The sequence below is a fragment of the Medicago truncatula genome, chromosome 8, assembly GCF_003473485.1.
Source record: "Medicago truncatula cultivar Jemalong A17 chromosome 8, MtrunA17r5.0-ANR, whole genome shotgun sequence".
NCBI classification, from domain to species: Eukaryota; Viridiplantae; Streptophyta; class Magnoliopsida; order Fabales; family Fabaceae; genus Medicago; species Medicago truncatula.
This window is the reverse complement of record NC_053049.1, coordinates 11,843,047-11,867,205: the sequence shown is the minus strand read 5'-3', so window position 1 is coordinate 11,867,205 and position 24,159 is coordinate 11,843,047. Positions and strand designations below refer to the sequence as shown.

General features: G+C 32.5%; 4 protein-coding genes across 9 annotated transcripts; all 4 read right to left on the bottom strand.

Moving 5' to 3' along the window:
* Nucleotides 1-579: 579 nt before the first annotated feature.
* On the bottom strand, nucleotides 580-2,515 carry LOC25500927 (LIM domain-containing protein PLIM2c). Its single transcript, XM_039829603.1, is given in 5 exon segments — nucleotides 580-1,024; nucleotides 1,208-1,387; nucleotides 1,713-1,741; nucleotides 1,866-1,959; nucleotides 2,247-2,515. Coding segments are annotated over 5 exon segments (708 nt in total). The 5' UTR covers nucleotides 2,382-2,515; the 3' UTR covers nucleotides 580-754.
* A 1,511-nt stretch (nucleotides 2,516-4,026) lies between these two features.
* On the bottom strand, nucleotides 4,027-10,880 carry LOC25500926 (uncharacterized). 3 transcript variants are annotated; one of them, XM_013589430.3, is made up of 14 exons: nucleotides 10,724-10,880; nucleotides 9,909-9,978; nucleotides 9,617-9,818; nucleotides 9,165-9,239; nucleotides 8,894-8,995; nucleotides 8,413-8,453; nucleotides 8,069-8,182; nucleotides 7,659-7,773; nucleotides 7,204-7,394; nucleotides 6,989-7,105; nucleotides 6,620-6,700; nucleotides 6,236-6,474; nucleotides 5,416-5,455; nucleotides 4,027-4,846 (listed from the first exon to the last, which is right to left on the bottom strand). In XM_013589430.3, exons 2-14 carry the CDS (start codon nucleotides 9,969-9,971, stop codon nucleotides 4,277-4,279), a joined length of 1,950 nt encoding a protein of 649 aa, XP_013444884.1. In that variant the 5' UTR covers nucleotides 9,972-9,978; nucleotides 10,724-10,880; the 3' UTR covers nucleotides 4,027-4,276. The 3 variants fall into 3 exon arrangements, with proteins under 3 accessions (XP_013444884.1, XP_024628456.1, XP_024628458.1); XM_024772688.2 differs by having other exon boundaries at nucleotides 9,909-9,981; nucleotides 10,724-10,863; XM_024772690.2 differs by lacking the exons at nucleotides 9,617-9,818; nucleotides 9,909-9,978; nucleotides 10,724-10,880 and having other exon boundaries at nucleotides 9,097-9,220.
* An 867-nt stretch (nucleotides 10,881-11,747) lies between these two features.
* On the bottom strand, nucleotides 11,748-15,677 carry LOC25500925 (protein O-glucosyltransferase 1). 4 transcript variants are annotated; one of them, XM_039829433.1, is made up of 6 exons: nucleotides 15,410-15,677; nucleotides 14,395-14,917; nucleotides 13,064-13,256; nucleotides 12,913-12,977; nucleotides 12,374-12,584; nucleotides 11,748-12,269 (listed from the first exon to the last, which is right to left on the bottom strand). In XM_039829433.1, the coding sequence occupies exons 1-6, from the start codon at nucleotides 15,534-15,536 to the stop codon at nucleotides 11,901-11,903; spliced, it is 1,488 nt and encodes a 495-aa protein (XP_039685367.1). In that variant the 5' UTR covers nucleotides 15,537-15,677; the 3' UTR covers nucleotides 11,748-11,900. The 4 variants fall into 4 exon arrangements, with proteins under 4 accessions (XP_039685367.1, XP_013444881.1, XP_024628459.1 ...); XM_013589427.3 differs by having other exon boundaries at nucleotides 14,395-14,930; nucleotides 15,414-15,676; XM_024772691.2 differs by having other exon boundaries at nucleotides 14,395-14,930; nucleotides 15,410-15,549.
* Nucleotides 15,678-19,364: 3,687 nt separating this feature from the next.
* Nucleotides 19,365-23,486, bottom strand: LOC25500923 (O-glucosyltransferase rumi homolog). The gene is made up of 6 exons (XM_013589425.3): nucleotides 23,124-23,486; nucleotides 21,674-22,224; nucleotides 20,919-21,111; nucleotides 20,756-20,820; nucleotides 20,251-20,461; nucleotides 19,365-19,925 (listed from the first exon to the last, which is right to left on the bottom strand). The coding sequence occupies exons 1-6, from the start codon at nucleotides 23,286-23,288 to the stop codon at nucleotides 19,563-19,565; spliced, it is 1,548 nt and encodes a 515-aa protein (XP_013444879.1). The 5' UTR covers nucleotides 23,289-23,486; the 3' UTR covers nucleotides 19,365-19,562.
* Between the last annotated feature and the right edge of the window lie 673 nt (nucleotides 23,487-24,159).

Genomic DNA, 24,159 nt, shown 5'->3' with positions numbered 1-24,159 from the left:
CCCTGCATGTTAAGTAGCATTGTTGAGTGGAAGAAATACCAAATGAGACAACAAAGTTGACAATGTTTATCACAAATCTTTATAGTATTTTGCTTTCCTAGCACGTTAGATTAGATCCACAAAAGGGGTGTCATGTTGCAAAAGCTTCATATCTTCTATTTTTTGGTTCATTACATTGAATTATGCATCTTATTGTGGCAAAATACATTTCATGCTTGCATGTTGATCATGGGGAATGCAACGTTGTCGCTCTCCAAAGTATCATAAATAAGTTATATTAGATTAGATTTATGATTAAATCATATATTGGTTATGTTATCTTTTTTTGATCAGCCTAACGGCTAGAATTCATCTTATAAGGTGAATAAGTGGGGTGTCCGGGGTTCAAACCCCGGCCCCTACATAGTATTTTGATCCAACGATACTAGACATGGAATATAACTAAATTGGACTTTAGCATAAACATAAAGTAATAAATAATCCATGAACTAATTTGTGCAAAATGGGCACTTATAGGGCAAGTGTAACACAAGTTAAAATCAAAACTTGAATGAAAGAATATATTGTAGTGCTCAAATATTTGGTTTGAAATTTTGAACAAATAAACAAACCTCTCATGTTATATAGCTTACAAATTAAACCCAAAAAATAACTTTTGAACAAATATTTTGGACAGTAAAATTCAACTAAAAAAACCCTTGCTCCAAAACAAAGGGAGGAAGGAATTTTTCATATTTTTTTGTTACTGTTTCATTCAAGAGGTTTCTTCTGGATGATCTTGAGGTGCTTCTGCTGATTGTGAAGGCTCTTCAACAACTTCAACTGATTCAGAAGAAGAACCATTCCTCTTGTGTGCAGATTTGAGTACATGACTGTAGTTACCTTTCTCCATGAAAAGTTGTGCAAAATGAACCCTGCAGTATAGGACACCATCAAGAGCAGCATAGTTTGAATGTGTGAGAGGGCACCCTGCATGAGCACACCTAAAGCATGTCTTGTGGTAGATTTCTCCTTCCAATGTCACCTGTTTAATAAAACCAAAAAAATGTATTACAACTTTTGGTCACGGGTTTTGGCCTAATGCGCCTGTATTACAACTTGTGTTTAAATACTACGTTTATCGATAAACTATGAACCATATCCAACAAAATGTACGATTGCTTTTTAAAATCAAATTCTTGGTCCAAGTAATATGAAATTAGTTAACAACCAAATTTTTATAAGAAACAATTTTCCGCAAAATCAAGGATCATAACAAAAACAACAATTTTCCTCAAAATCAAGAATCGCGACAAACCTTTTCCAGCGGATAGACAGTTTTAGAGCAAGTCGCACATTTGTCCAGGGTACCACTGAACATGGAAGATAGTCTACTTGGTGTCCTATTCTGTAAAAGATCAATACATTTGACATATTAGAAGGAGCACTAAAATACATAGAAATTGATATTGTGTATCCATACATAGATGCATACATATATATACATTTATATCACTACTAGAAAGGAAAAAAATTGATGCTTATCAAAATAATAATAATTTGATGAAATTCATCTCTAATATTTTATGGCGATATTAGAGACGAATTTCATATCTTTTTGGTCCCTAATTTTCATCGCTGATTCGACTTTTTTTCTTGTATTGTATACAATAAAAATTCAAGTAATGGAACACTCAAATTGCTTATAGATAAAGATAAGATATGGAACATACCAGCTCATTTGCTTTGTCAGAAGACTTTGCTGCAATATTTAACATAGCATGTTAGCCAAAATGAACAAAAAATGATATATGTGTATTAATTTGTATTTTGAGATTGAATAATGAAAGACAAAAAATGAAAAAAAATGAAGGATTTGATCATACCAAAGTTCTTGCTAAAATTGCCAGATTCCTTGAAAAGCTGTTCAAAATGTGTTTTGCAATAGAGAATTCCATCCATGGAGGAGTATGTACTCATCTGCACCAATATTCAATAATGCCATTGGTATCTCATTTAGAAAGCTTTAAAATGTAACCAAAAATAAATTGAATCTTCAAAAAATACAACTAGTTTTAAAATTGAGTTAATAATTATTCATAAAATCATATAAAATAAAAGAAATGGCACCTAAGATGCTGCAAATAGGTACATGCTTGTCACAAAATAAATTTGTTTCATTTCATTATGTATATAAATAATTAAAAGGAGCCTATGAAGAATTTAAGGACAAGATATAAAACAAGCAAAAATAATAATAAAAATACCGTAAGATTTCCCTTGCAATGACTACATTTGAAGCAGCTTTTATGGTATGGAATATTTTCAAGAGTTAACAAATCAACCACATAAACAGTCTTGTCACAAGCCTTGCATTTATCAAGAGTTCCAGTGAAAGACATGTTTATTTCCCCTTATTTAGTTTTACTCACAAGATATATTTGTTTCTTGTGTGTGTGTGTGTTGTTTTGTAATTTTTTTGTCTTTGAATGTCTGAGGATCAAAGATAAGAAATTCAATGAGAGTGCAAACCTCAGACAAATGGGGATTAGAAACAAAGTCTTGTATTTGTTTAAGCAAAAAGTAACTTAATTATATTAACATATAATGGATTAAGATACCATTAAGTAAATGGTTGAGAGAAGTGAGTGGAGAGCCAAAAATTATGTTAAGCAAAAATGGAAATTTTTTGTTGTGATTTGTGGATATAATTTATTTGCTTGGAGTAAAAACAGGTTTGTTTTTTGACCATTCCAATGAGAGGTTATTTTTGGATGTATGTAACAAAAATAACTAATTTTACATCTGTTTACTTTTTGTCATTTTCTATTTTTAGTAAAAGAAATAATGTAAGTAGTTCTAGCTTGATTTTATATTTGACATGTCATAAAAGATTGTTTTTGAGTTAATATTTTGTCATTGTGGCAGAGTCCAAATTTATTATACATGTTTATTTTTTATGAAAAGAACCATCCTTTATTGAATTTGATAATTTAAGAGATATAATATTTTAACATGTTTTTGTTTGGGTAATTCTATAAACAGATGAAACTAGAGAGACTCTAAACTTCAATCTTGAGTAAGAAAATAGTTCTTCCTCTCTGGCTTTGTGGCTCCTAATTTAAAGGGTTCTTGAAGATTGGTAAATGTAATTAGTTAGCAGATAATTAAAAGAGAATAAAAATGTGATATCAAAAATTGGTAAACGTAATAATACATTTATGTGAATATAGTTTAGTTGTTACATACATCGCATTATGCAAAGATCAAAATTTAATCTTGAAGTTCCTCACTTATTCATCTTAAGGGGTGAATTTTAAACTTAGACTACTTGACAAGGAAAAATTATGTATTGACTGCCCGCTATAATAAATCGAAGAAAACATGTCTTTGAAAAAAGAAATACTAGTGTTATGGAAAAAGTTGTTTGGTGTTTATTGTCCTTTAAAAAATAAATGTAATGATTGATCCATCTCATTTGATATGCCATTTTTTACAATAAAAAAGAAGGGGAAAATTATATTTATTTTTTTGAAGAAGCTAAATTAGCCCACCCAAATTGACACTAGAGTGAATCGAACCTGAGACCTTGAGGAGGAGCACACTCCCAAGTCCCAAGCCTATACCACTAGGGCAACCCAAATGGGTTAAGGGGAAAATTATATTAATTTATTAAAGTGACATTACTGATCATTTTATAATTATCCTCTCCAAGAGCTTTAGATTATATATATTCTTTGAAGTTATAAAGTTAAGCTCTTATCATTAAGTTGGCATCTCGTGAACTTCATTTGATATGCGATTAAATTTCACTAGTTTGCGACACCTCTAGAATCATGTGTAGTTTTTTGGAAACATGGATTGTGTGTATAGTCACTCCCAAATTAGATTTGAAAGATAACGCCCGTTCCCATGTAAAATATACTTCGGTCTTAAATATAAGCATAAGTTGATGTATTTGGTTCAAATATTAGACTAAACATGTTACTTTCTTTGACCAACTTGAGACTGGAGAATTGCATACTAAATATATTATAAAGTAATCAATTGATGAATATATTGTGACTGGATTTAATATTATTATTTTTATGAAACCTAGATTTCATATATTACAACTATATTAGATGATACTGTTATTATTAGTCTGTAGATACTAAAGAACACAATGGATTATTCTGCCACATTGACTATAATATGAAAGTTTATAGGTGTTCCAAAGATTTATATTTTTTCAGTAAAACTTTAGCCATAATAAACACCATGGCAAAAGCTGAAACTCATTAAAACATTGGTATAATCAAGGAGGCAACTCAACTTGTTGGCACAATATGAGATCTGAAATGGTCTTTCCATGCCGGTCAATTCTTCGCGAACAGTTTACACCGCCATCTAAGACATTCCGGACTACAATATTCAACGATTGGATTCCCTTAACTTCATATATTTCCACTTTAACATTTTCACTTATCCATTTATCTCTTTGATTTCTTGCATCTAAATCAAGAGAAGGAGACAAATCCAGGAGAGGTGAAACCACTGATTTTACCCATTGAGATGTGATAATCTGTTTCAACCTCTTGATGTCAGGTGGAAAATGTGGGATGAGAGAAAAATTGATATCATTTCCTTTATCTCCAGCTCTGCTATGTGCTACATTGTAAAGCGGAATCTTCTGACCTAATGGAGCAGGTGTGTAACTTCTACCAGGTGAAACAAATTCTGAGGAGGATTCATCGGTTTCGGCTTGTGACTTTGGTTGCAATGTTGATATGTTCTTCAGATTGTATTCATGATCAAGTACTTTATTTGACTGGCTTTTTGTGTTCCTCTTCAACCCAATTCGCCAGAAAACATCTTCACGCCTAACCTGAAGAAGAACCTAGCTATGATGAATCTAATAGCATGGTTATGAAACCGACAGTAAGATCACTAGTACAACAACATAAACAAACTGTGTATGTCATGAAACCACATGTTTCGTTGATTGTTTAAGTTAATTATCCGATTGCAGCAGTTCGGAAGATCATTTCCCATGAAGCACTGACATACACGGACACCAGCACGACATTGACACGTCGACATTGGTAAAAATTTTAGAAATTTTTTTTTTAATGTAATCACATATGGCAGTGTCGTGTCACTATTGGACACTGACACATGCTGGAGATGCCTTCAATCTGAAGTGTCAGTGCTACATAGATCATTTCACTGCAACCAAGCACTATGGCTCATTATGTTCCAAGTAATCATTATTATAATGTTGATGGAACAACAAACACCAAGTACTATACCAATAAAACAGATTTAGCTCTAAATTGTTTTACTGAAAATTTGGAAGAGCTCGATGGACTAAATTATTTGATCCAGGTGGTATAGTCCTAATGCATGCATATGCTCAAATGTAAGGCCAAGAGAGGAAGGAGAAAAAGAGAGTACCAAATGTTTTTCTAGAAGAATCTCTTTCTTATATCCAGTACTGCATTCAAAACAAAACGATGTCAACAACAGAATGCGGGAGTAACACATCTTTTGCAACGAAGAAGAAATCAATAAAAACTTAACTTTCTATGCAAAGTTCAACAACCCAGTTTCAATATTTTACAGCAACATCTTTTGCAATTGCAGTTTCCAAAAGAACTGTTATCATGTTTATTTACAATAACAATTGAATTGAAATCTTCAAGAACTGTTATCATGTTTCGTAAACTGATTCCTGCCATTTTTCTGCTGACTGAATAAACGGAAAAATCCAAGTTGATAGTCACACGAAATTTTTAAATGGTGTGGTGTCCACGAGTTAAGACTTTCTTTTATTATTTTAATTAATTGGTTTAAAACGTAAAGTAATCGTAAAACAAGTTTACTATTTTAAATAATATTAAAATCTTAACTCAAATGTCACAAGACACACCATTTAAAAAAGTTCATGTGGTCGGCACTGATATGGGTTTTCGTCTGTTCAGTTAGCAGAAAAAAACAGTAGGGACCAATTCTCGAAACGTGAAATAAGTTGAGAACCAAACTTAGGAGAAAAAATTTGTATGGAAAAAAACTTTTACGATGGGTGTTTTGTAGGGACCAAAAACATATATAACCCTAGAGTATATAAAACATATCTAACCCTAGAGTATATGGTTATCGACAATTATCAAATTGAAAGAACATCGATTACCAATTCAACACAGATCAAATATAAAAACTGGCCATTAAAATTTTAAGCAAACACTAAAAATACTAAATTTAGAGGGACATTGACCTGATACCGCCACCACCGGCGGGTCCATTTGTATACAACGCTGTAAATTCTCTAGTAAATTGTACAGCGTGATCCCTCTGCTCAAAAAGTCCATCCATGCGTAACCTAATATCTTCAGTAGTCGTCTGTCGTGAGGCATTTCCGTTGCTGCTAGCAGCTTTGAGGCTATCATACCCAATTATATAAGAAACTATATGGTCATGAAGACCGGGAAATATTTCTTCCATCCATGATCTAACCTAATAAAGCAAATGAATAATATATTATTAATTGGTGTAAGCTGGATACGTATAGTAGTATCTCTTATCAAGCAGTTGAATCAAATAAATTTAAAAATAATAACGAAGCATGAACATGGATATATAATGGTTGCTATAAGCTTACTAGATATTCAGCTGCTTTAGCACGTTCAACGCATTTGTAGCCTCCATAAGATATCTCTCCCCATCCTTTCCATCCACAATCCTGTAAGAAACAATCAGAGCAAATGAACAAAATGATATACTCTAAATATCAATCTTAAAAATAAATGCAATGTAGGAAAAATACCAAAAGCAATGTAGCACCGACAATTCTGATTTGAATGCATGTCCAGTGTCCAACATGTTGTACAACACGACAACGACACATGTCGTGCCATTCAATTATTTCACTTTCTTAAATTATCAATTGAGTCAATGTCATGACAGTGTCTGTGTAAGTGCTTCATAGCAAAAGTGAATACTTTCATTCTCAAGAGAATAAGAAATGTACCTTTGGAACCAACTGCAGAAGTTTATCTGGAACTGATATAGTAGATGGTTTTGCACCCGAACAGAGAACTCTACAACTTGATAATGGAAGGAAGGACACATCCTGGAAGTCAATGACCTGTAATAGAACACGATAAGAGTTCTATTTTTGTATATTTTACCCTTTAGTCATAAATCATTGATATTTGGTGCTTCATAACAAACAATCTAACTTACTACATCAGGAGTCACGTAAGCACTGGGGTCTCCAATCTCATAGAGTAATTGTTCGGCACATGTATTGAAATCTAAAACTCCCCCACTACCTTCAGCCTTTGCCACGGACACTTGTCCATCGAAACTGATTTCAGCATAAGGAAGTGATAAATCCAGTAGTTGCTGGAAGGACATATCTCGGTATTTTTCACCTAAAATAAACAAGACAGATGTTAAAGTGTCATCCCATTCACACAGCACATGACTTATATTCTATGTAGCACCGAAACTTCAAATTGATGGCGTGTCCGTTGTCCGACATGTGTTAGTGTCTAACTCCGACACACCTGGTTACATTCAATTATAACATTTTCTCAAATTATTATTGGTGTCAACGTGTCAGTGTCGTGTCTAATATCTGTGTCCGTGCTTCAGAGCTTAGATTACATCTCAAACTATATGCAATATCAGCAGACCTGGATGCATGAAATATCCCCCTGTGAGTTGGCAACCACATTCTAGAAGATGACCAGCCAAAGATCCTTGAGCTAGATGCTCTAACTCATCCCAGTTCCAACCTAGTTCATAAACCTACATGTATATCAACCTAATCATTCAGAATTTTATCCAACAGATAACCTAGCTACAGAGAACTAAAGTAAACATTGCAGCTCTTATGATCCTATATTTCGCTTAGTAGTTTTTTTGAAAAATATATTTTGCTTAATAGTATTGTGGTCAAAGATATTTAGCATGCTCCACAGAATATGTCTCAAGTTATTTGAAAGAAAATCTTGATATTATACATATGAAAACTCAGCTCTGTTACTTAAAACGCAAGCAAAAGATGGGAAATATGAAGTAAAGAACAGATCAGATATCATACCATAGGTGCTAAGAATAAAGCAGCATCTGCAATTCTTGATGTAATTATCACATTTGGTTGGTACTTTTCAAGACAGTGAACAATAGGAGAAGCTCCCAAGTAGGTGCTGATACCCTTCGCATATTACAGCCAAATTTCATATCCATCTTAACAAAAAAGTAAAGTTGAGAAAGCATACATGAATAACAAAATTTTATCAGATTCTGCATAGTTTTATTGACAGATAAACAAAGGAGGACAAAGTGATCCATAATATCAATTAACTTGATTCGATAAATCAGAATGTAGCCCTAAAATTTGACAACTGAAGGAAAATTACTAGAGACATAAAAATAGATTCTTACACCCTCCATGATATATTTGTGTGTAGGCGAAAATCCTGAACCTGAAAAGTAGCATATGTATATATAAGTAGTAGAACTTAGCATGGAGAATAATAGGAACATTTCCAATTTTATTTTCTTTCATTGATAAATAAATATATGATAACGTGACAGGCAGGATAGTACAACCAAAGTACACATTAGCAATTTAAGAGAAGCACCTTCCAAAGAGTTAAAATTACCAAAAAGAAAAAGGCCTTTGTAACAGAAAGTGAAAACAAATTTCAGAGGCAAGTAAAAAAAAATATGAAATTAGTTTGTATAAACCCCCCTCCCCATAACAATTTAAACATTGTCTGAAAATTAGGTTCGACCCGAGAAAATCATCTTGTAAGGTGAGGATGCCTGCCACTTATGAACTCATTTTCAGGTCATATCTCATATAGTGAGACTAACACATTGCTTTTTAACCAAAGGAAAGTTCGCAAGGAAATCTAAGTACCTAAATTTGTAACAGACACCTCATGAGAAACAGCGACAGAAACATCAAGCCCTAGTGTGGTAGCTATTTCCAAGACCTTTTGTTGAGCACCCAGAGGATCCACTTTTAGAAACAAAGAATGAATCAAGTTAGAAAAACAATTACAAGAAACCATATAGTCCAACAAATTTAAACCAAATTCATTACAAAACGTGTCACTGAACTTATAATATCTTTTGATGATCAACAGTTGTTACATGATCCATCAAATGCAGCATTAAAAAATTCTTACTAGCACCCATATTGGTAATTATGCAAGTTCCTCTTTCCAAAGCCAGTGGTAGCAGCATATTCATCCAGCTAGAAACTGCATATAAAATTTAACAACAATCAAAAACTTATGAGAAAAGTGCATGACATGTCGGTAACAACAGGTCTTGCCTGCAAGGCTAAAACCGAGTATGCGATAGAAAGAAAATAAAATCAGTGTTGTCAATCGCGATTAGTGGAAAATAGTGGTTTGTTCAAATTCCGTTACATTACAGTGTTATAACACTGCTACTGTCGCTATTTGACAAAACTTTGTACTAAATCGTGTATCACAGATCAATAGTAGTTTGTTAAAATTCTGCTACGCTGTTATTGCGTTTAAGCATTTGGAAAGGAATGAATATTACATTGAAGAATCGAAAACCTATTGAATTTAAAAGAAAAAATGAATTAGTTTGAATATTAAACACCTACTCTGAGAATCATAACCATCACCACCAGACAACATGATTTGATAGCGTTCGGCTAGAGTACGCTCCGCCAGGCATTCAAGGACCAGATAATTTAGTTCTTTGACTCTTTGTAGCAACTTAAGAGCAGCCAAAGGCCTGTCACCGCCAAATCCTGCTCCACAGCCAATGTAAACCTTATCCCTTCGCCTTTTGGGATTACTTCTCTGCAATGCAATATCAACATAGTTGGTATTGATGCTGCATTGGAAACAATAATGAAAAAGACAACAAAAGGTAGGGAACGATAAGTTCACCAGCTCTATCAAACAATTATGAATCTCTTCTCCGTCGTGTGCTTCCATCGCATTAACTTCCATTGAGGCGCTGCTAGCAAAAAAATGACGATGACAAAATGAAAAAATAGAATCCAAAAGCTGTCCAAATATATCTAGAAAAAAACTGGATAAATGAAAAGCAAAACAAAGGTGCAAGTTATTCATCAAACGGATTAAGTCCCAAAAACATCACCTAAAAGAAACATTATCGTAGCATAAACGCTTATCATATAAGTGCTTATGTACAAGATATTTCTCTAAACAAATATAAAATAAAAGAAAACTGTTTCCATATAATTTATAATCTGTTTTCATAAGCTATCTTCAAGAGCTTACAGAAATAAGCTGAAAACAGCCTATGGATATGTCATAAATTGTTTCCATAAGTTCTCCCATACAGTTTCACGAGTGTTTATGTCGGTAGATATGCTCATAAAATTCGATCCAAGTTAGTTTCAGTATGTAAAATTGAACTTCAACATCAAACCAAATAAATTTGACACACACCATACATCAAATTAAGATTTTCTTTAAACCTTTGACAAAAATGATAATTCACTCATGGCCCACTACAGAAGACTGCAAAAATAATCAAAATTGGACATAAACCATTGATCAAAACTAAAAATTATAATTGATCATATGATAATTGTTAGAGTGAGGTGGAAATAGCAAATTGGGGTGTAGCCTAAATTCAGATAACATCATCAGTCATAAGGTCAGAATCACATGCATAGATGATCATTAAGCAAAACTAACATAAATTAAAATTATAATAAGGTTATGGTGAGTACCTTGATCCTGAAGTCAAAAGTTGTGTAGTTGTTCTATTGCATGGAAACTGGTATCGGAAAATTTGTTTGAGTCAATTTTTAATTCAAAAAACCATTTTCATATAAATATTTGTCATGTTTAATACATAAACGGTTGTTTTGAAAGGCTTCAAAGGTTACAATATAAGTTGTTGATATATATAAAAAAAAAAAAAAAAAAAAAAATTGTTGATATATATGTTTTTTTTTTTTCTTTTTGACAAATAATAGTTATTTCAATTTTTTATGCGGTTCAATTCATAGAGTTGGTATCATACGGAAAGAAAATGTAAATTGTTTAATTTTTGTCTTTGGTTCAATCTCTAAAATGTTTATGAGTGAAGATGTTGGTAAAGTGATTTTAAGTTTTATGTTTTGATTATTTTATTTTAATATATTATCGTTTGATCTTTAAAAAGGAAAAAAAATTATCTTGGTGTATTTTTTCGGAGATGTTTTATCTTAACATAAATTTTACGGTTCATTACACAACAAATCAATTCAGTTCGAAAACATACAGTTTTGTTTTTTGTAAAAATTGTTAAAATAGTTAGAATATAAATTGAGTTAGTTAGTGAGTTAAAGTTCTTTACTCACTCTAGTTAGTTAGTTAATCGCACTGGTTAGTATAATTGAGGTCAACCATACATGTACTCATTTCTCATGCTTTTATCAATCTAGTCATTCTACTATGAGTTTCTACGAGTATTTTTCACATGAATACACATATATGCTCTCTATCTTATTTACATCTATAATATTTTTCCCTTCGATTCCATGATTCTTAACAAAAACGGTTCCGATTCGGTTCAAAATAACAAAATCGGAGCACTCAACTTTTATAATGGTCTAGTTTAGTTTTGCCAAATGTTCGTAACAGTTGAAATCGATTTGATTTCCTTCCTAAACCAAAACATTAATGGCATGTTCGGTGTGACCAGACAGGATATGATAAAATGATCATATCGTGTTTAAATTCAATGTTTGATGCACCAATAAGAAAGAATAATTTAAGGGTCCTGCGTATCATCATCGCTATAAAACATATCATAAAAGCTTTGAGCAATTGCATATACATTTATCATCCTTTAGGATCAAAAAGGAACTACAAAAACAAGAATGTGAATTCCTATTAAAAAAAGGAACAACTAATCCAAAACTATTGTCCCTTGTTTTTACTCTGCCAATATTCATCTTCCCAAATTTCTACCTGCATTACTGAATTTGCTTTTCTCCCTAAAAATTCTTCTAAAGCTAAAGGTTCATATGGAGGAGGAATAGTACATGGATTTGAATCACTAGGAACCTTCACCATTGACTCTTCCATAAACCTCATTTTGTTACCACCTATTACATCACATGCCATTAATTTTTCAGGACAAATTTCCACAGCTCCTCTAGGTATAGTTGGTTTGAACTTCAAAAGCTTTGCATATTCATTTAGTAGATGAAACATGTAATTGTATACATTTTTCATGTCTAAGTCCTCTTGTATGAATTTGCTACCTGCCTCCCCTATTGACTGTGCCTGTTAGATGATTTAAGGAAATGTGAGAAAAAATGTAACAAAAAAAAAATTATGGCAAACTTAAGAGTAAAATAAAATCATAGGTAAAATGAAGGTTTTAGTACCTTATGAGTGTGATTGTTTCCCCATTCCACAGCAAACTTAAGAGAGGTGCATTTACTATTGTTTCTAATAGGCCAATAATGTTGTAATGGCACCATGCCTCTGATGAAAAAATCATGGTAATTAGACTTTACATATAATGTCATGGAATCACATGCCATGATGTATTTTTCACTAACTGACCAAGCCCATCCTTCTATGTATATCTTGTACCTGTGCCATGCCAAAACCACATGTATCATTCTGTTTCCCCATATATATGCATGGTAGTTAAGAGTTAGTTATACACCGGCGTCGTTGTTAGAATTAGTTGAATTTTGTATAAACGAAATTCAACTAATTCTAACATACGCGTCAAGTAGTTTATAGTAACTACAGGTAAATAAGTGGGATGTCTGAGTTTTGAACCCCGACCGCTATATATATTATGCATTATCCATTACCAAGTGAGCTAAGCTCACGGGACAGTATCTATATAGTTATTATATAGTCAAATTCAATCATGTCACTCTTGCATAAAAATTGTCCTTGCATCCCCTACCTATGAGTACATTGGTCCCCTAAGTTTGACTTGTTGAAACCTTGATTGGATTCTTGTATCCAGTCCTGTGATCAAATATACACAATACATTATATTTCTTTGATGTTAATTTTAGGCCAAATGCATCCATGATTAATGAAAAAAAAAAAACCTGTATGTATATGAGAGTGTTCCAATCATTTTCTAATGTAACATTGCATTGTAGAAGGTTTTGCCTAGTTGGAGCAACATAAGGGTTCCCCTTCCAATAAGCATAAGGTACTCTATCCTTCCACTTGGTCTTTTTGTTCCCTTCTTTTATGTCTTTAAGGATATTGTTCCATGGCTTTATATTTGTCTCTGCCCTGTTTTAAGTAAAAAATATTAAAAGTAGAAGTGTTGAATAATAGCATGGCAAGGGGAAAATATCTCAAACTTTAGTATTTTAAACCTCAAAATTATGGATAAAAAAATGCCTAAAAAGTTCAATTTAATTATAAATATATAATATGACTTATTAGTTATAGATGTTCATCTTGCCTAGTTAGTCAAGATGAGGGTTTAATATCCATCTTGACCCCCAATGAACTCAGTAAAACTTTATCTTTTATTTTTATAAGTTGTTATTTTTTTTAAAAGAGGTCTTGCTATAAAATTAATTTGTTTTATGTCTTTAAACATGTTGGGTTGGCCTAGAGTTTTTAAATGGGTAAAATGCAAATAAAAATGTGTCCAAGTAACACCCTTACTTAAATGGTTAAAAAATTAAAAATGAAGATAAAAATCAAGTTTTATTAAATAAATTAACAGAGCTTATAAAAAATAAATAAATAAAATCAATTTTTGTTTCTTTTTATGAGGAATATCAAGTTTATATTGATTGCAAAGTTTGACCTTATGAGTCCCTCACTTTAACCTATTGATCTAGTAAACATTTTGGCCAGATTTTGATCTAGTGAAATTATATTTTTTTATACTTTTTTTCACCTAGAATTTAGAGGCCTAAATCTCTAACATGAGCAGCTTTGGTCCTAGGCTAACTTTGATAAAAATGTAGTGGTAGCTATTGATCCACCTAGAATTTTTTTTAAGAGAGAACTAACTAGAATTAAACTCTTACAACATGACAATGACAATTCAAAGCTCAAATTATTGCATGACTAATGGGGCCTGCATTTGTCAAATGTGTGGATTTTTCTAAAAAGAGACTACAATTACCTTTCTCCTTATAAGACTTTTCAATTTCTATCTCCTGAATTATATATATTTGCAATATGATACTTCATTCGATATTATTTTAGTCAACTAAGGTTAATGTATCTGGTTAAAAAATTGGATTAGATAAATCCATTTTTATTGATCTAAATATCTCTTATAAATAGAACCGGAGGAAGTACCAATTATATAAAAAATATTAAACTACTATCAATTTTCTTAATTCTCGTGATTTAAACATGTTTCTATAAATAGAAAGGAAGAAAAGAAGTTATGTTTAGGACATACCATCCCCAAAAGGACCAATCTGGGAACACAATATCCAAGCTCCATTGATCTGAACAATATCTAAACAATGGTGGTGGTGAAGCATTTGGTCCTTGAAACTTATCCAAAGGAACAACAGGCTTATCTTCACAATCAAACATAAGTTCCAAATCAGGCAACTTGCCAGGGTACAATCTCAATAATTGCAAAATACCCCACAAAGTGAACACATCTCTTGTTTGAATTGACTTCCTATACTTTTCCACATACATTTTTCCATCCACAATCACAAGCTTGAAATGTGCTGTCTTTTTTGCCTTTTTCAACATGTTCCTTGTGATCCCTTTTTCTCTCCATGGTTTAAGATCTTCATGGATCCATCTAAAGTATGAGGGACAAACATGGTTGTTGAGATTTGTTGGGTTATGTGTTGTAGGGTTGTCTCTTGGACATTTTTGTTTGAAAGATTTTCCTTGTATGCATTTAAGAAGAAAATCTTCTTGGTTTTGGAGTCTGTCTTTGTGGATGAATGGAAATGAAACACCTGCAAATATGTACTTTAAAAATAATTTCAATATTAGATTTTGTTGGTCAAAAAGAAAATACCAACATTTTTCTATAAACAAAAAATAACATAAAAATCCAATATTAGACTAGCTCCTTCATAGATCAATTATATGTCACAACATTTATTTATGCTAAGAAATGCCAATAGTTCTAACTTGGTGTCAAAAATGTTCACATAATAATAAAGGGGTAGCAATTATAATGTTAAAATGAACAAATAATGAAAAAAGAGTGATATACCATTGAATAAATTAATTAGCTAAAAAGGGTAGTTTCTATTTTTGAGTGTCCTTGGTCATGCTTAACATAATTAAATTGAGTCTCTACTAAGAAGAAAAAAAACATAATTAAAATTTTCGATTGTTATATAATAATAGTGTTACAGCTTAAAACATCAAATAATGAATGAAAAGTTGATATTGATATTTAAAAAGAAAGCTTAATAAAAAAAATATTATGCAGAACTCACTTACAGTCCAGACAGCAAAAGCACAAAAAGTGGCCACTAAGCAAGTAACTTTAGCTTTCTTGGAGAACATACACAGCTTCTGTTGATTAGAACCGCCATAGAAGTGTTTCAGATATGTCTTTTTCATGATTCAAGTTGAATCCTCCTATAAGGAACTTGTTGCAGACATGAAAAACTCAAACTTAGACAGTGTTCTAGGGGATGGAGCAGAGGAACAATGAATATGGTCCACGTTTTGGTCAATTTGACATGTAGTTGAGTTATTTGTTTAAATATATTTGCTTAAATCTAGGAAGGTTGTAAAATTAATTATTTAATATTTGAAATATTAATATATTCAGTTTTATTGTTGATGTGATCTACAGCTGGACCACTTGTTAATTTTGTATATATATAATCATAAAGTAGGAATTTTTGGATAAACAAAAATTGAGTTTTATTGAATACTTATAGCAGCCCCTCATGCTTCTCGAGCAAAAATCTCTGTCGTTGTATTAATCAAGGGCTGAGGAATGGACATTAATACAGCGGCAGATTTGTAGAGAGAATAAAATTGGATATACTAATAAAGCAGCAGCATCAAGTGGGACCCGTATTTGATGTTGTGGCAAATGCACGCAGTTTTCAATCTCAGCCGTTTATTTTAGATCGAACGGTTAAAATTGAAAATGATCATGACCATACAATTCTGATCGGACAGCTCAGATGCTTTACAGCACCTTCCTGTTACAGCAGGAAATCTGTTTCCCATCAAGTGATAGATTTCGGTTGTATAATTTTAAATTGGCGAATGGGACCGTTTTTCTTCATAAAATTGTATTCGGAATATAAACCGTTTCATTTAAAATCAATGGTCGAGATTGGTTTCAACGTAAAATTGTTACAATAGTGAACTCAGGGATTACAAGGATTTGGATTAGGTCGTGTGACCACGCACATGATCAAGATTTCAATGTTAGATCTTGATTTTTTTTTTTTTTTTAATAAATCTAAACTATTGTGTTTGCAATGTTAGAACAACAACTATCAACAAAAGATTAAAGAAATGCAAATCGCAAACAATGAAACTCCATATCATTTGTTTACACACTTCGATCAATTGTGTGTTGGGGAGCAACATGGGTCACAGGAGAAACAATGAGGACAATGATCGAGGACAAAGAGAGAGAGTGTGTGTGAGAGAGAGAGAGAGAGAGTCTCCACCCAAAACCTTAAGGCACAAGGTATATGGGTCACCTCTCTTATATATACACAACATTTTACTCACTTGCATTTGAAACAACAATCTCCCCCACAAGTGTGAATTCCCACCTCTGATATCAGGATCCAACATTAGATCCACTTCTCCTCCCCTGCCAAGCCGAACCATGGCTTGATATCTATTGTTGGGTCGACAACTAGGGGGTGCGTGAGACAAACAACTAGTTAAATGCTCTAGGACCACAAGAGAATGAGACTTCATATCTTCATCAAAAACCTTAACACATTAGGTGTATGTCTCTCTTATATATCCAATATTTTACACATTCATATACAATGTGGGACTTAATCACTCACACATGTAACCCAACAATCTCCCCCCAACAAGTGTGATTTCTCACCTCCTATAATAAGACCTAACACATAATCCACTCTCGCTCCCCCACCAAGTCGAATAAGAGCTTTTATACCACTTATCGGGGAGTCTGCGAGACATGGGAGCAACATTGGCATCAATTGTCTAGGACCATAAGAGAGAGAGAGAGAGAGAGAGAGAGAGAGAGAGACCAAATCTCCACCCAATCATTAGGTATATGCGTCAACTATGATTGCGGTTAAGTTATCACGCTTAGTGGCATAAACAAACCAGCCCTAGGGAAGAATTTTGGTTAAACCCGAAAGGAAAGCTACTTTAAGATAAGAAGAAAATCGTGGGGTTTCTTATGTCGAATAGTTACCCAGGAAAGCAAGTTGATATGGAAGGAAGGAAACATTAATATGGGGCTAGCATTGTAGGCCGAGCGTCTTCAAACCTCTGCTCATCAATCTTCATTCCAAAGGTAAACATTTCAATTGAGTGACTGTAACTGCTATGGTTTATAGTCAATAGTTCTTAACCAACTCTTTCTCGCCGAGCTTTATAAAGTAAAGCTTTAAGAAAGAAGAGTAAGGGGGGCCTTCTTTTTCTCCAACAGAGCCCCTCAGAAAGTAACATGCGATCGATAGCTCTACTAAGTGAATAACCGCTCATTGCCTTTTCTTTGCGAATAACATGTGCAGGGAGCCTCCTAGAAAAAGAAAAGCAAGATACCTCCATCTATGTCTATATGAGGCAACCTAAAATTAAAGGAAGGCAGCCGAGCCGAAAGCCATACAAAGAATATCGCTTATGAACAAGCCCAGGGGTTGTCAGTTGAGAAGGAAATCTTTATTGAATTGATCATAGAAAAAAGGATAGAAATGGAATTGGTTATTTAAGTCGGAAGATCAGACTTTTTTTTTTCAAGTGATTAGAACTGAGGAAGGAACTTTGTTCCTCTGTTGTACGTTTCTTAACCACTCTAGCAGAGCGTTAAGTACAACTGATTGGATTTTTCCTACTACAATATGGAATGTCTATAAAAAATAATATAAAAGAAAAATAATAATGAATAAATAGCAAAAATATATTTTCGTTTTGATTGATGTGTCTTTTAACAATGTACAGAAGAAAAAAAAATACTTATAGGCAAAAATTATTCCTACTAGTCAAATGGCATGGCATATAGTGATCCTTGGTGTGCAGCTCTTCTACGAGCGTGCTTTCTTTCTCATTGCTCTTTGCGGTTAGCGAAGCTAAACATGAGTTTTAAGTGTCACTGTTTAGTTTTACTAAGCTTTGACTTAGTCTGAAATCCTCAAGATCAACGTACTTAGTCAATAGACTTGAGAAAGAATAAGTTTTCTTTAACTTGATTGTCTTAGTCTTCACCTAACCTTTCATTAGTTGAGAAGTTCCTATTATAAACCTTGATCACCACGTCGTTTCAACCAACACATTCTCATTTGAACTAAAAACACAAATTTTGGTTTTTGAAGGGGAAACAAAATCAAAACTCAAAGATAAAATTGTAATTTACGTTTAATAATTAATGTTTTTGTTTACTTTTTTTAGTAACTATGCTTGTGGGGTCATTATTGCTATTGTTCTTCCTCTCTCTCTCACCAATTCTCTCTCATGCACCACTTCTTCCATTTTTTCAAATCAAGTGCAACAATGGTTATAAAATCTTCCAATGTCATTGTTTTGCTTTGTCTCTATCAATTTCATTTTCTTCAAATTAAGCAACATTGATGAATAGGTTACAATTATTGACATACCTCATCTTGGAGGAAGCTTAACCTTATTCCTTGGGCAATCGTAAGCAACAAAAGAAATCCATCCCCATTGGAGTTGCCGGTGGAAGCTTTGCAATCGTCGTCGCCGTCCAGTATCCCCTCCACGTTGTCCAAGCTAGCCTTTCTCTCTTTTTCATATATGCAATGGGAATTTTAAAACCAATGCTACACTTCATTTGAAGAAAATGGAAGAAGAGGTTGAAGAAAGATAGAGAACCGTTGTGTGAGAGCGAAGAACAATAGCAATAATGACCACAAAAAATAGTCTCTCAAAAAAAATAGAAAATAGAAAAGAACATTAATCATAAAGGTACATTACAATTTTATCCATGAGCTTTGATTTTGTAAAAAAATAAAATTCAATCTTTTGATCCAAATGAAAATGTGTTAGGTTGTTAAAATGCTTCTTCATAAAAAGGAGTGGATACGAGTCTATTGTCACACACACACACACACACACACACATATATATATATATATATATATATATATATATATATCGCTATAATTATCTCAAATTTTGTTTTAACTCTCAAATTTTCGATACCTATAAATTACAAAATGTATGATTTTACCGTTATTCTTCGAAGACCTACCGAAAACATGTAAATTTGTAAAGCATACGAACTATAAAATAAATACAAAAATGAAAAACGAAAAAACATTTACAGCATATGATTGTGTGGGCTCTCTGCAACCATTCATAGAAGGTGGGTAGAGTTTCACTTTGATGTTGGGTTCGGACCTTTATTAATAAAATTTTAACTATTGAAAAACAAATATCAACTAAGCCATACTATTGTCCATTGTTTTTCTTCAGCCAATATTCATCTTCCCAAATTTCTACCTGTCTTGTTGAATTAGCTTTTCTCTCTAAAAGTTCTTGTAAAGTTAAAGGATCATATGGAGGTGGAATAGTGCATGGATTTGAATCACTAGGAACCTTCACCATTGACTCTTCCATGAATTTCCTTTGATTACCATTCACATCACATGCCATTGTTTCTGAACAAAACTCCACAGCTCCTTGAGGTATAGTTGGTTTGAATTTCAAAAGCTTTGCATATTCATTTAGTATATGAAACATGTAATTGTATACATTGTTCATATCTAACTCCTCTTGTATGAATTTGCTGGCAGCCTCCCCTATTGCTTGTGCCTGATATGTAATTTTAGGGAATGTAAGATATTTAATGTAATTTAAATTTCTTATGACAATTATATAATGTTATATCTAGCAAACTATGAAGCACGGACACTCCTCGGATTAGACGTGTACCTGTGTCGGACATGTGTCGTATCCAACACCAACACAACACCAACACATATAATTACACTGAATTATGTGATTTTCTTAAATTATTAACAGTGTCAGTGTATCAGTGTTCGTGTCGTGTTTGGTGTTCGTGTCTGTATTCGTGTTTCATAACTAGCAAGTCCACAATCAAATAAAGTCATGTTTGTTGTTGGAGTGAGAGAGAGACCTTATCGGCATGTTTGTTTCCCCAATCCACAGCAAATTTAAGAGAAGTGCATTTACTATTATCTCTAATTGGCCAATAGTGTTGTAATGGATCCATGCCTCTAATGAAAAAGTCATAGAAATTGGGTCTAACATATAATGTCATGGAATCACATGCCATAATGTATTTCTCACTAACTGACCAAGCCCATCCTTCTATATAAATCTTATACCTGTAGCAAGCCAACAATGCACATAAAATTAAGTCTCTACATTAATGAAAAAAAATAAAAAATTTAAACATATGTATGTGAAAAAATCTCTCTTATAAAAAAAGTTTGTTCAATACTTAATAAAATTTAGTTAAGTTTGTTCCGACGAAATTGAAATTCTACTTTGCCTGAACACATTTTATATTCTAACAAACTTGAATTGAGTTTATCGGAATTCCGACAAACTCGAAATTCAACTTTGGTGAAACACATATTATTTTGATAATTCTCTTGCTAAAGGGATATTGATATTACCTATGTGTGCATTGGTTCCCTAAGCTTGATTTCTTGTAACCTTGAGTGGATTCTTTATCCCAGTCCTGTGACACAAACATATATATACACAATGAATTAATCTTCCTTTGATGTGTATTGCAAGGAAAAGTTAGTGCAAAATTATATTGATTAAAAAAAATACCTGTATGTATAGGCGAGTGTTCCAATCATCTTTTGATGTAGCATTGCATCTCAAAAGGTTTTTCCTAGTTGCAGCAACATTAGGGTTCCCCTTCCAATAAGCATAAGGTACTCTATCCTTCCACTTGGTCTCTTTGTTCCCTTCTTTTATTTCTTTTAGGATATTTTTCCATGGCTTTATATTTGTCTCTGCCCTGTTTTATGTAAAAATTATCAATAGTTGAAATGTTGTCTAGCTAGATGGAAAAATATAATGTGCAATTTTTTTGTGCTTTGTGTACAATTTAAACATGCATAATATAAGTTTGTTGAAACACCACCATCACTTGCACACTATTTTATAAAGGTTAAATTTGTATGATATAAATATTTGTACGATTTTATTGGAAACATGTACCTCTCCGTCCTAATTTATAAACACAAAAAGTCAGTTCACACTTTTCGCACCTCCAACATAAAATAATTTTTCCCTCAAAAAAAAATAAAATTGAGAGTTTCTTTTCACACCTCCAACATGTACTTGAGATGGGTAAATATAGAAGAAAAAACTTTTTTTTTTCTCCAAATGGGTGAATGAACTAGGACAAAAACGGAGTTTTTTCCGATTCAAAAGTATACTTCCGCACAGGTGCGGTTTTTTAAAATATCAAGGAGGATAAATGTAGCTCTCAACAATTTTACGATGTTTTTCGGTGCATATCAATTAATCTCATTCTAAAAATAGAAAGGATGAAAAGAAGTTAGTTTAGCATTTACCATCCCCAAAAGGACCAATCTGGGAAGACAATATCCAAGCTCCATTGATCTGAACAATATCTAAACAAAGGAGGTGGTGAAGCATTTGGACCTTGAAAATTACCCTTATGAATAACAGGCCTATCTTCACAATCAAACATAAGTTCCAAATCAGGTAACTTGCCAGGAAACATTCTCAATAATTGCAAAATACCCCACAAAGTGAACACATCTCTTGTTTGAATTGACTTCCTATACTTCTCCACATACATTTTTCCATCCACAATCACAACCTTAAAATTTGCTGTTCTTTTTGCACCCTCCAACATTTCCCTAGTGATCCCTTTTTCTTTCCATGGTTTTAAATCTTCATGGATCCATCTAAAGAATGAAGGACAAGTATGGCTATTTTGATTTGTTGGGTTATGTTTTGTAGGGTAGTCTCTTGGACATGTTTGTGTCTCTTTTTCTCCATTGGTGCATCTAAGTGGAAATTCTTGTTCTTTGTGGTTTTTGCTTATTTGGATTGATGAAAGGTTTTGATTTGGAATGGAATTCCCTGCAATTATGTACTTTAATAAACAAAAAAAATTAATATTAGTTTCTTGCAAATTAATTGGATCAATTTAGGTCCTAGAGTCATGTCACAACATATTTTCTATAATGGTAATAATTACAACATGGTGTCAAGAATTATGACATGATCATTGATCAAGGATTTCATGTAATTCTAATGCTAAATCAACAATTAATGAAGGAAAAAAAATTATATAATGTGACTGATAATCTTTCAATAAAGAGAATATGTGTTGGGATGTTGAAGCATAGGATTGGGCACCAAACACTTAGTTTAGTGTTGTTATTTTAAATTTTAAAAACAATAGCTCCTACACAAGATGGGTGCACAAATCAAGACTAAAAATAAGAACAAGAATAAGATTTTGTTTCCCAATATTGCATTCTTAACATATAATTAAATTGAATCTATTCTATCATTTATCAATTTCTTTGAGTCATGGCATATTTTTGTCTTAACTCTCCGATTTTTAGGTGAAAGAGATTTGAGTAATTCAAAATTCTACTCAGAGACAAGTAAAATCTTGCTAAAGATAGTTTAAGTCATAAATTGAACCACGGTGTTCTTGGTTGATTCGACCTTAAAAATTACTTATTTGAGCTCAACCACATATTTTTCTACCATGGTGTTGATAATACATCAGCATATAACACAACTAATGAGGAAAAAATATGAAACAGAAAACATGTTTGCAAATTATAACTATTATTATAAAAAGTTGAAGTACAAAAGAAAATTAGCAGCAGAAAATATGAAACTAGACTCTAATTTTTCACATCTCTAGCACCTAACAAAATTAGAGACAAATTTCACACTATTCCATTGCTAATTTTTCATGCTAATTCAACCATTTTTCAAGCATAAAGAAAACTATGATTATGCATAATAACTCACAGTATTCCATGTTGCAAAATCACAAAAAGTGGCTACTAAACAAAACAAAGCAACCACAGTAGTGGTAGCTATTGTAACTTTAGCCTTGTTTGTGAACAAACACCTCTTATGACGCTTAGAACCACCCCAGAAGAGTTTCAAATATGTTTCATTGTCCTTGTTCATGTTTGAGTTGAATCAAGCTTCTCTAACTCTTGTTAGATGAAGAACTTGTGCACACATGAGAATCTAAAAAAAGATGTATATGAAAGAGTGTGTTGGAGGGGAGAGAGAAGCTATGGATGCAATGAATATGGTATTTGAATTCTTAGAATTCCTTTGATCTTAGTTTTAAGTCCACGTTTGGGTGAGTCTACCATTGAGGTGATTTATTTAAATCTATTTATTTAGGTTGAATATATTAGTATTTTTTGAGGAAAGATTAGTATATTAGTATTGAATTGTCTTTATATGATCATTGAATTTATTGGATACTAAAGTATTCAAATTATTTTTGGTGAATTAAAATATTCAACTTATCACTTATATTGTATAGTTTTTGTTTGACGGACCTGATTGTCTTTAGTTGGATCATGAAATGGTTTGCAAGATACTTCAAAAAAATTATAATATAAAAACTCTGCAAAGAAATCAAATAAAAAACTACGTACATGCACTAAAGTTGGAAAAAGTAAACCAAGATTTACTATTTTCGACCAAAATTTAGTGTAACTAAAAGTTTTCAATTAATGATGTGAAGATTTACCATGTGATATATTTATACTTTTTTTTTGGTACAAGTGATATATTTACACTATTAGAAACAAGATGAAAAAATTGTACCAAAAAAAAAAAAAAGCTTTCGATTAATGAATGAATAATGACTAATCACTATTTTGATGCATGGTTGCTTTGGACCTAACATTTTATTTGTTACCACCAAAAATGGAAAATATGAGTGCACAAAGTCAACCGTCAACCCTTTAGTATCTCCCCTTATAAATTTTCATGTGTCATGTTAACAAGTGTTTTAAGAAAACTCCGAGTCATAAAAGAG

Excerpts from the sequence above, each read along its gene's own strand:
- LOC25500925 (XM_013589427.3), bottom strand. The coding sequence starts at position 15,536 with ATGAAAAAGACATATCTGAAACACTTCTATGGCGGTTCTAATCAACAG. Across the intron at positions 14,931-15,413 it reads GTGCTTTTGCTGTCTGGACT|TACATATTTGCAGGTGTTTC; the intron begins GTAAGTGAGTTC and ends TTATTTTTAAAG. Across the intron at positions 12,270-12,373 it reads GAAACAATCACACTCATAAG|GCACAGTCAATAGGGGAGGC; the intron begins GTACTAAAACCT and ends ATCATCTAACAG.
- LOC25500926 (XM_013589430.3), bottom strand. The coding sequence starts at position 9,971 with ATGGAAGTTAATGCGATGGAAGCACACGACGGAGAAGAGATTCATAAT. Across the intron at positions 8,454-8,893 it reads GGTGTCTGTTACAAATTTAG|GTTCAGGATTTTCGCCTACA; the intron begins GTACTTAGATTT and ends GCTACTTTTCAG. Across the intron at positions 5,456-6,235 it reads GCCGGTGGTGGCGGTATCAG|TACTGGATATAAGAAAGAGA; the intron begins GTCAATGTCCCT and ends TTTTGAATGCAG.
- LOC25500923 (XM_013589425.3), bottom strand. The coding sequence starts at position 23,288 with ATGAACAAGGACAATGAAACATATTTGAAACTCTTCTGGGGTGGTTCT. Across the intron at positions 21,112-21,673 it reads GATTGGTCCTTTTGGGGATG|GGCAGAGACAAATATAAAGC; the intron begins GTAAATGCTAAA and ends TACATAAAACAG. Across the intron at positions 20,821-20,918 it reads ACACTCGCCTATACATACAG|GACTGGGATAAAGAATCCAC; the intron begins GTATTTTTTTTA and ends TTTGTGTCACAG.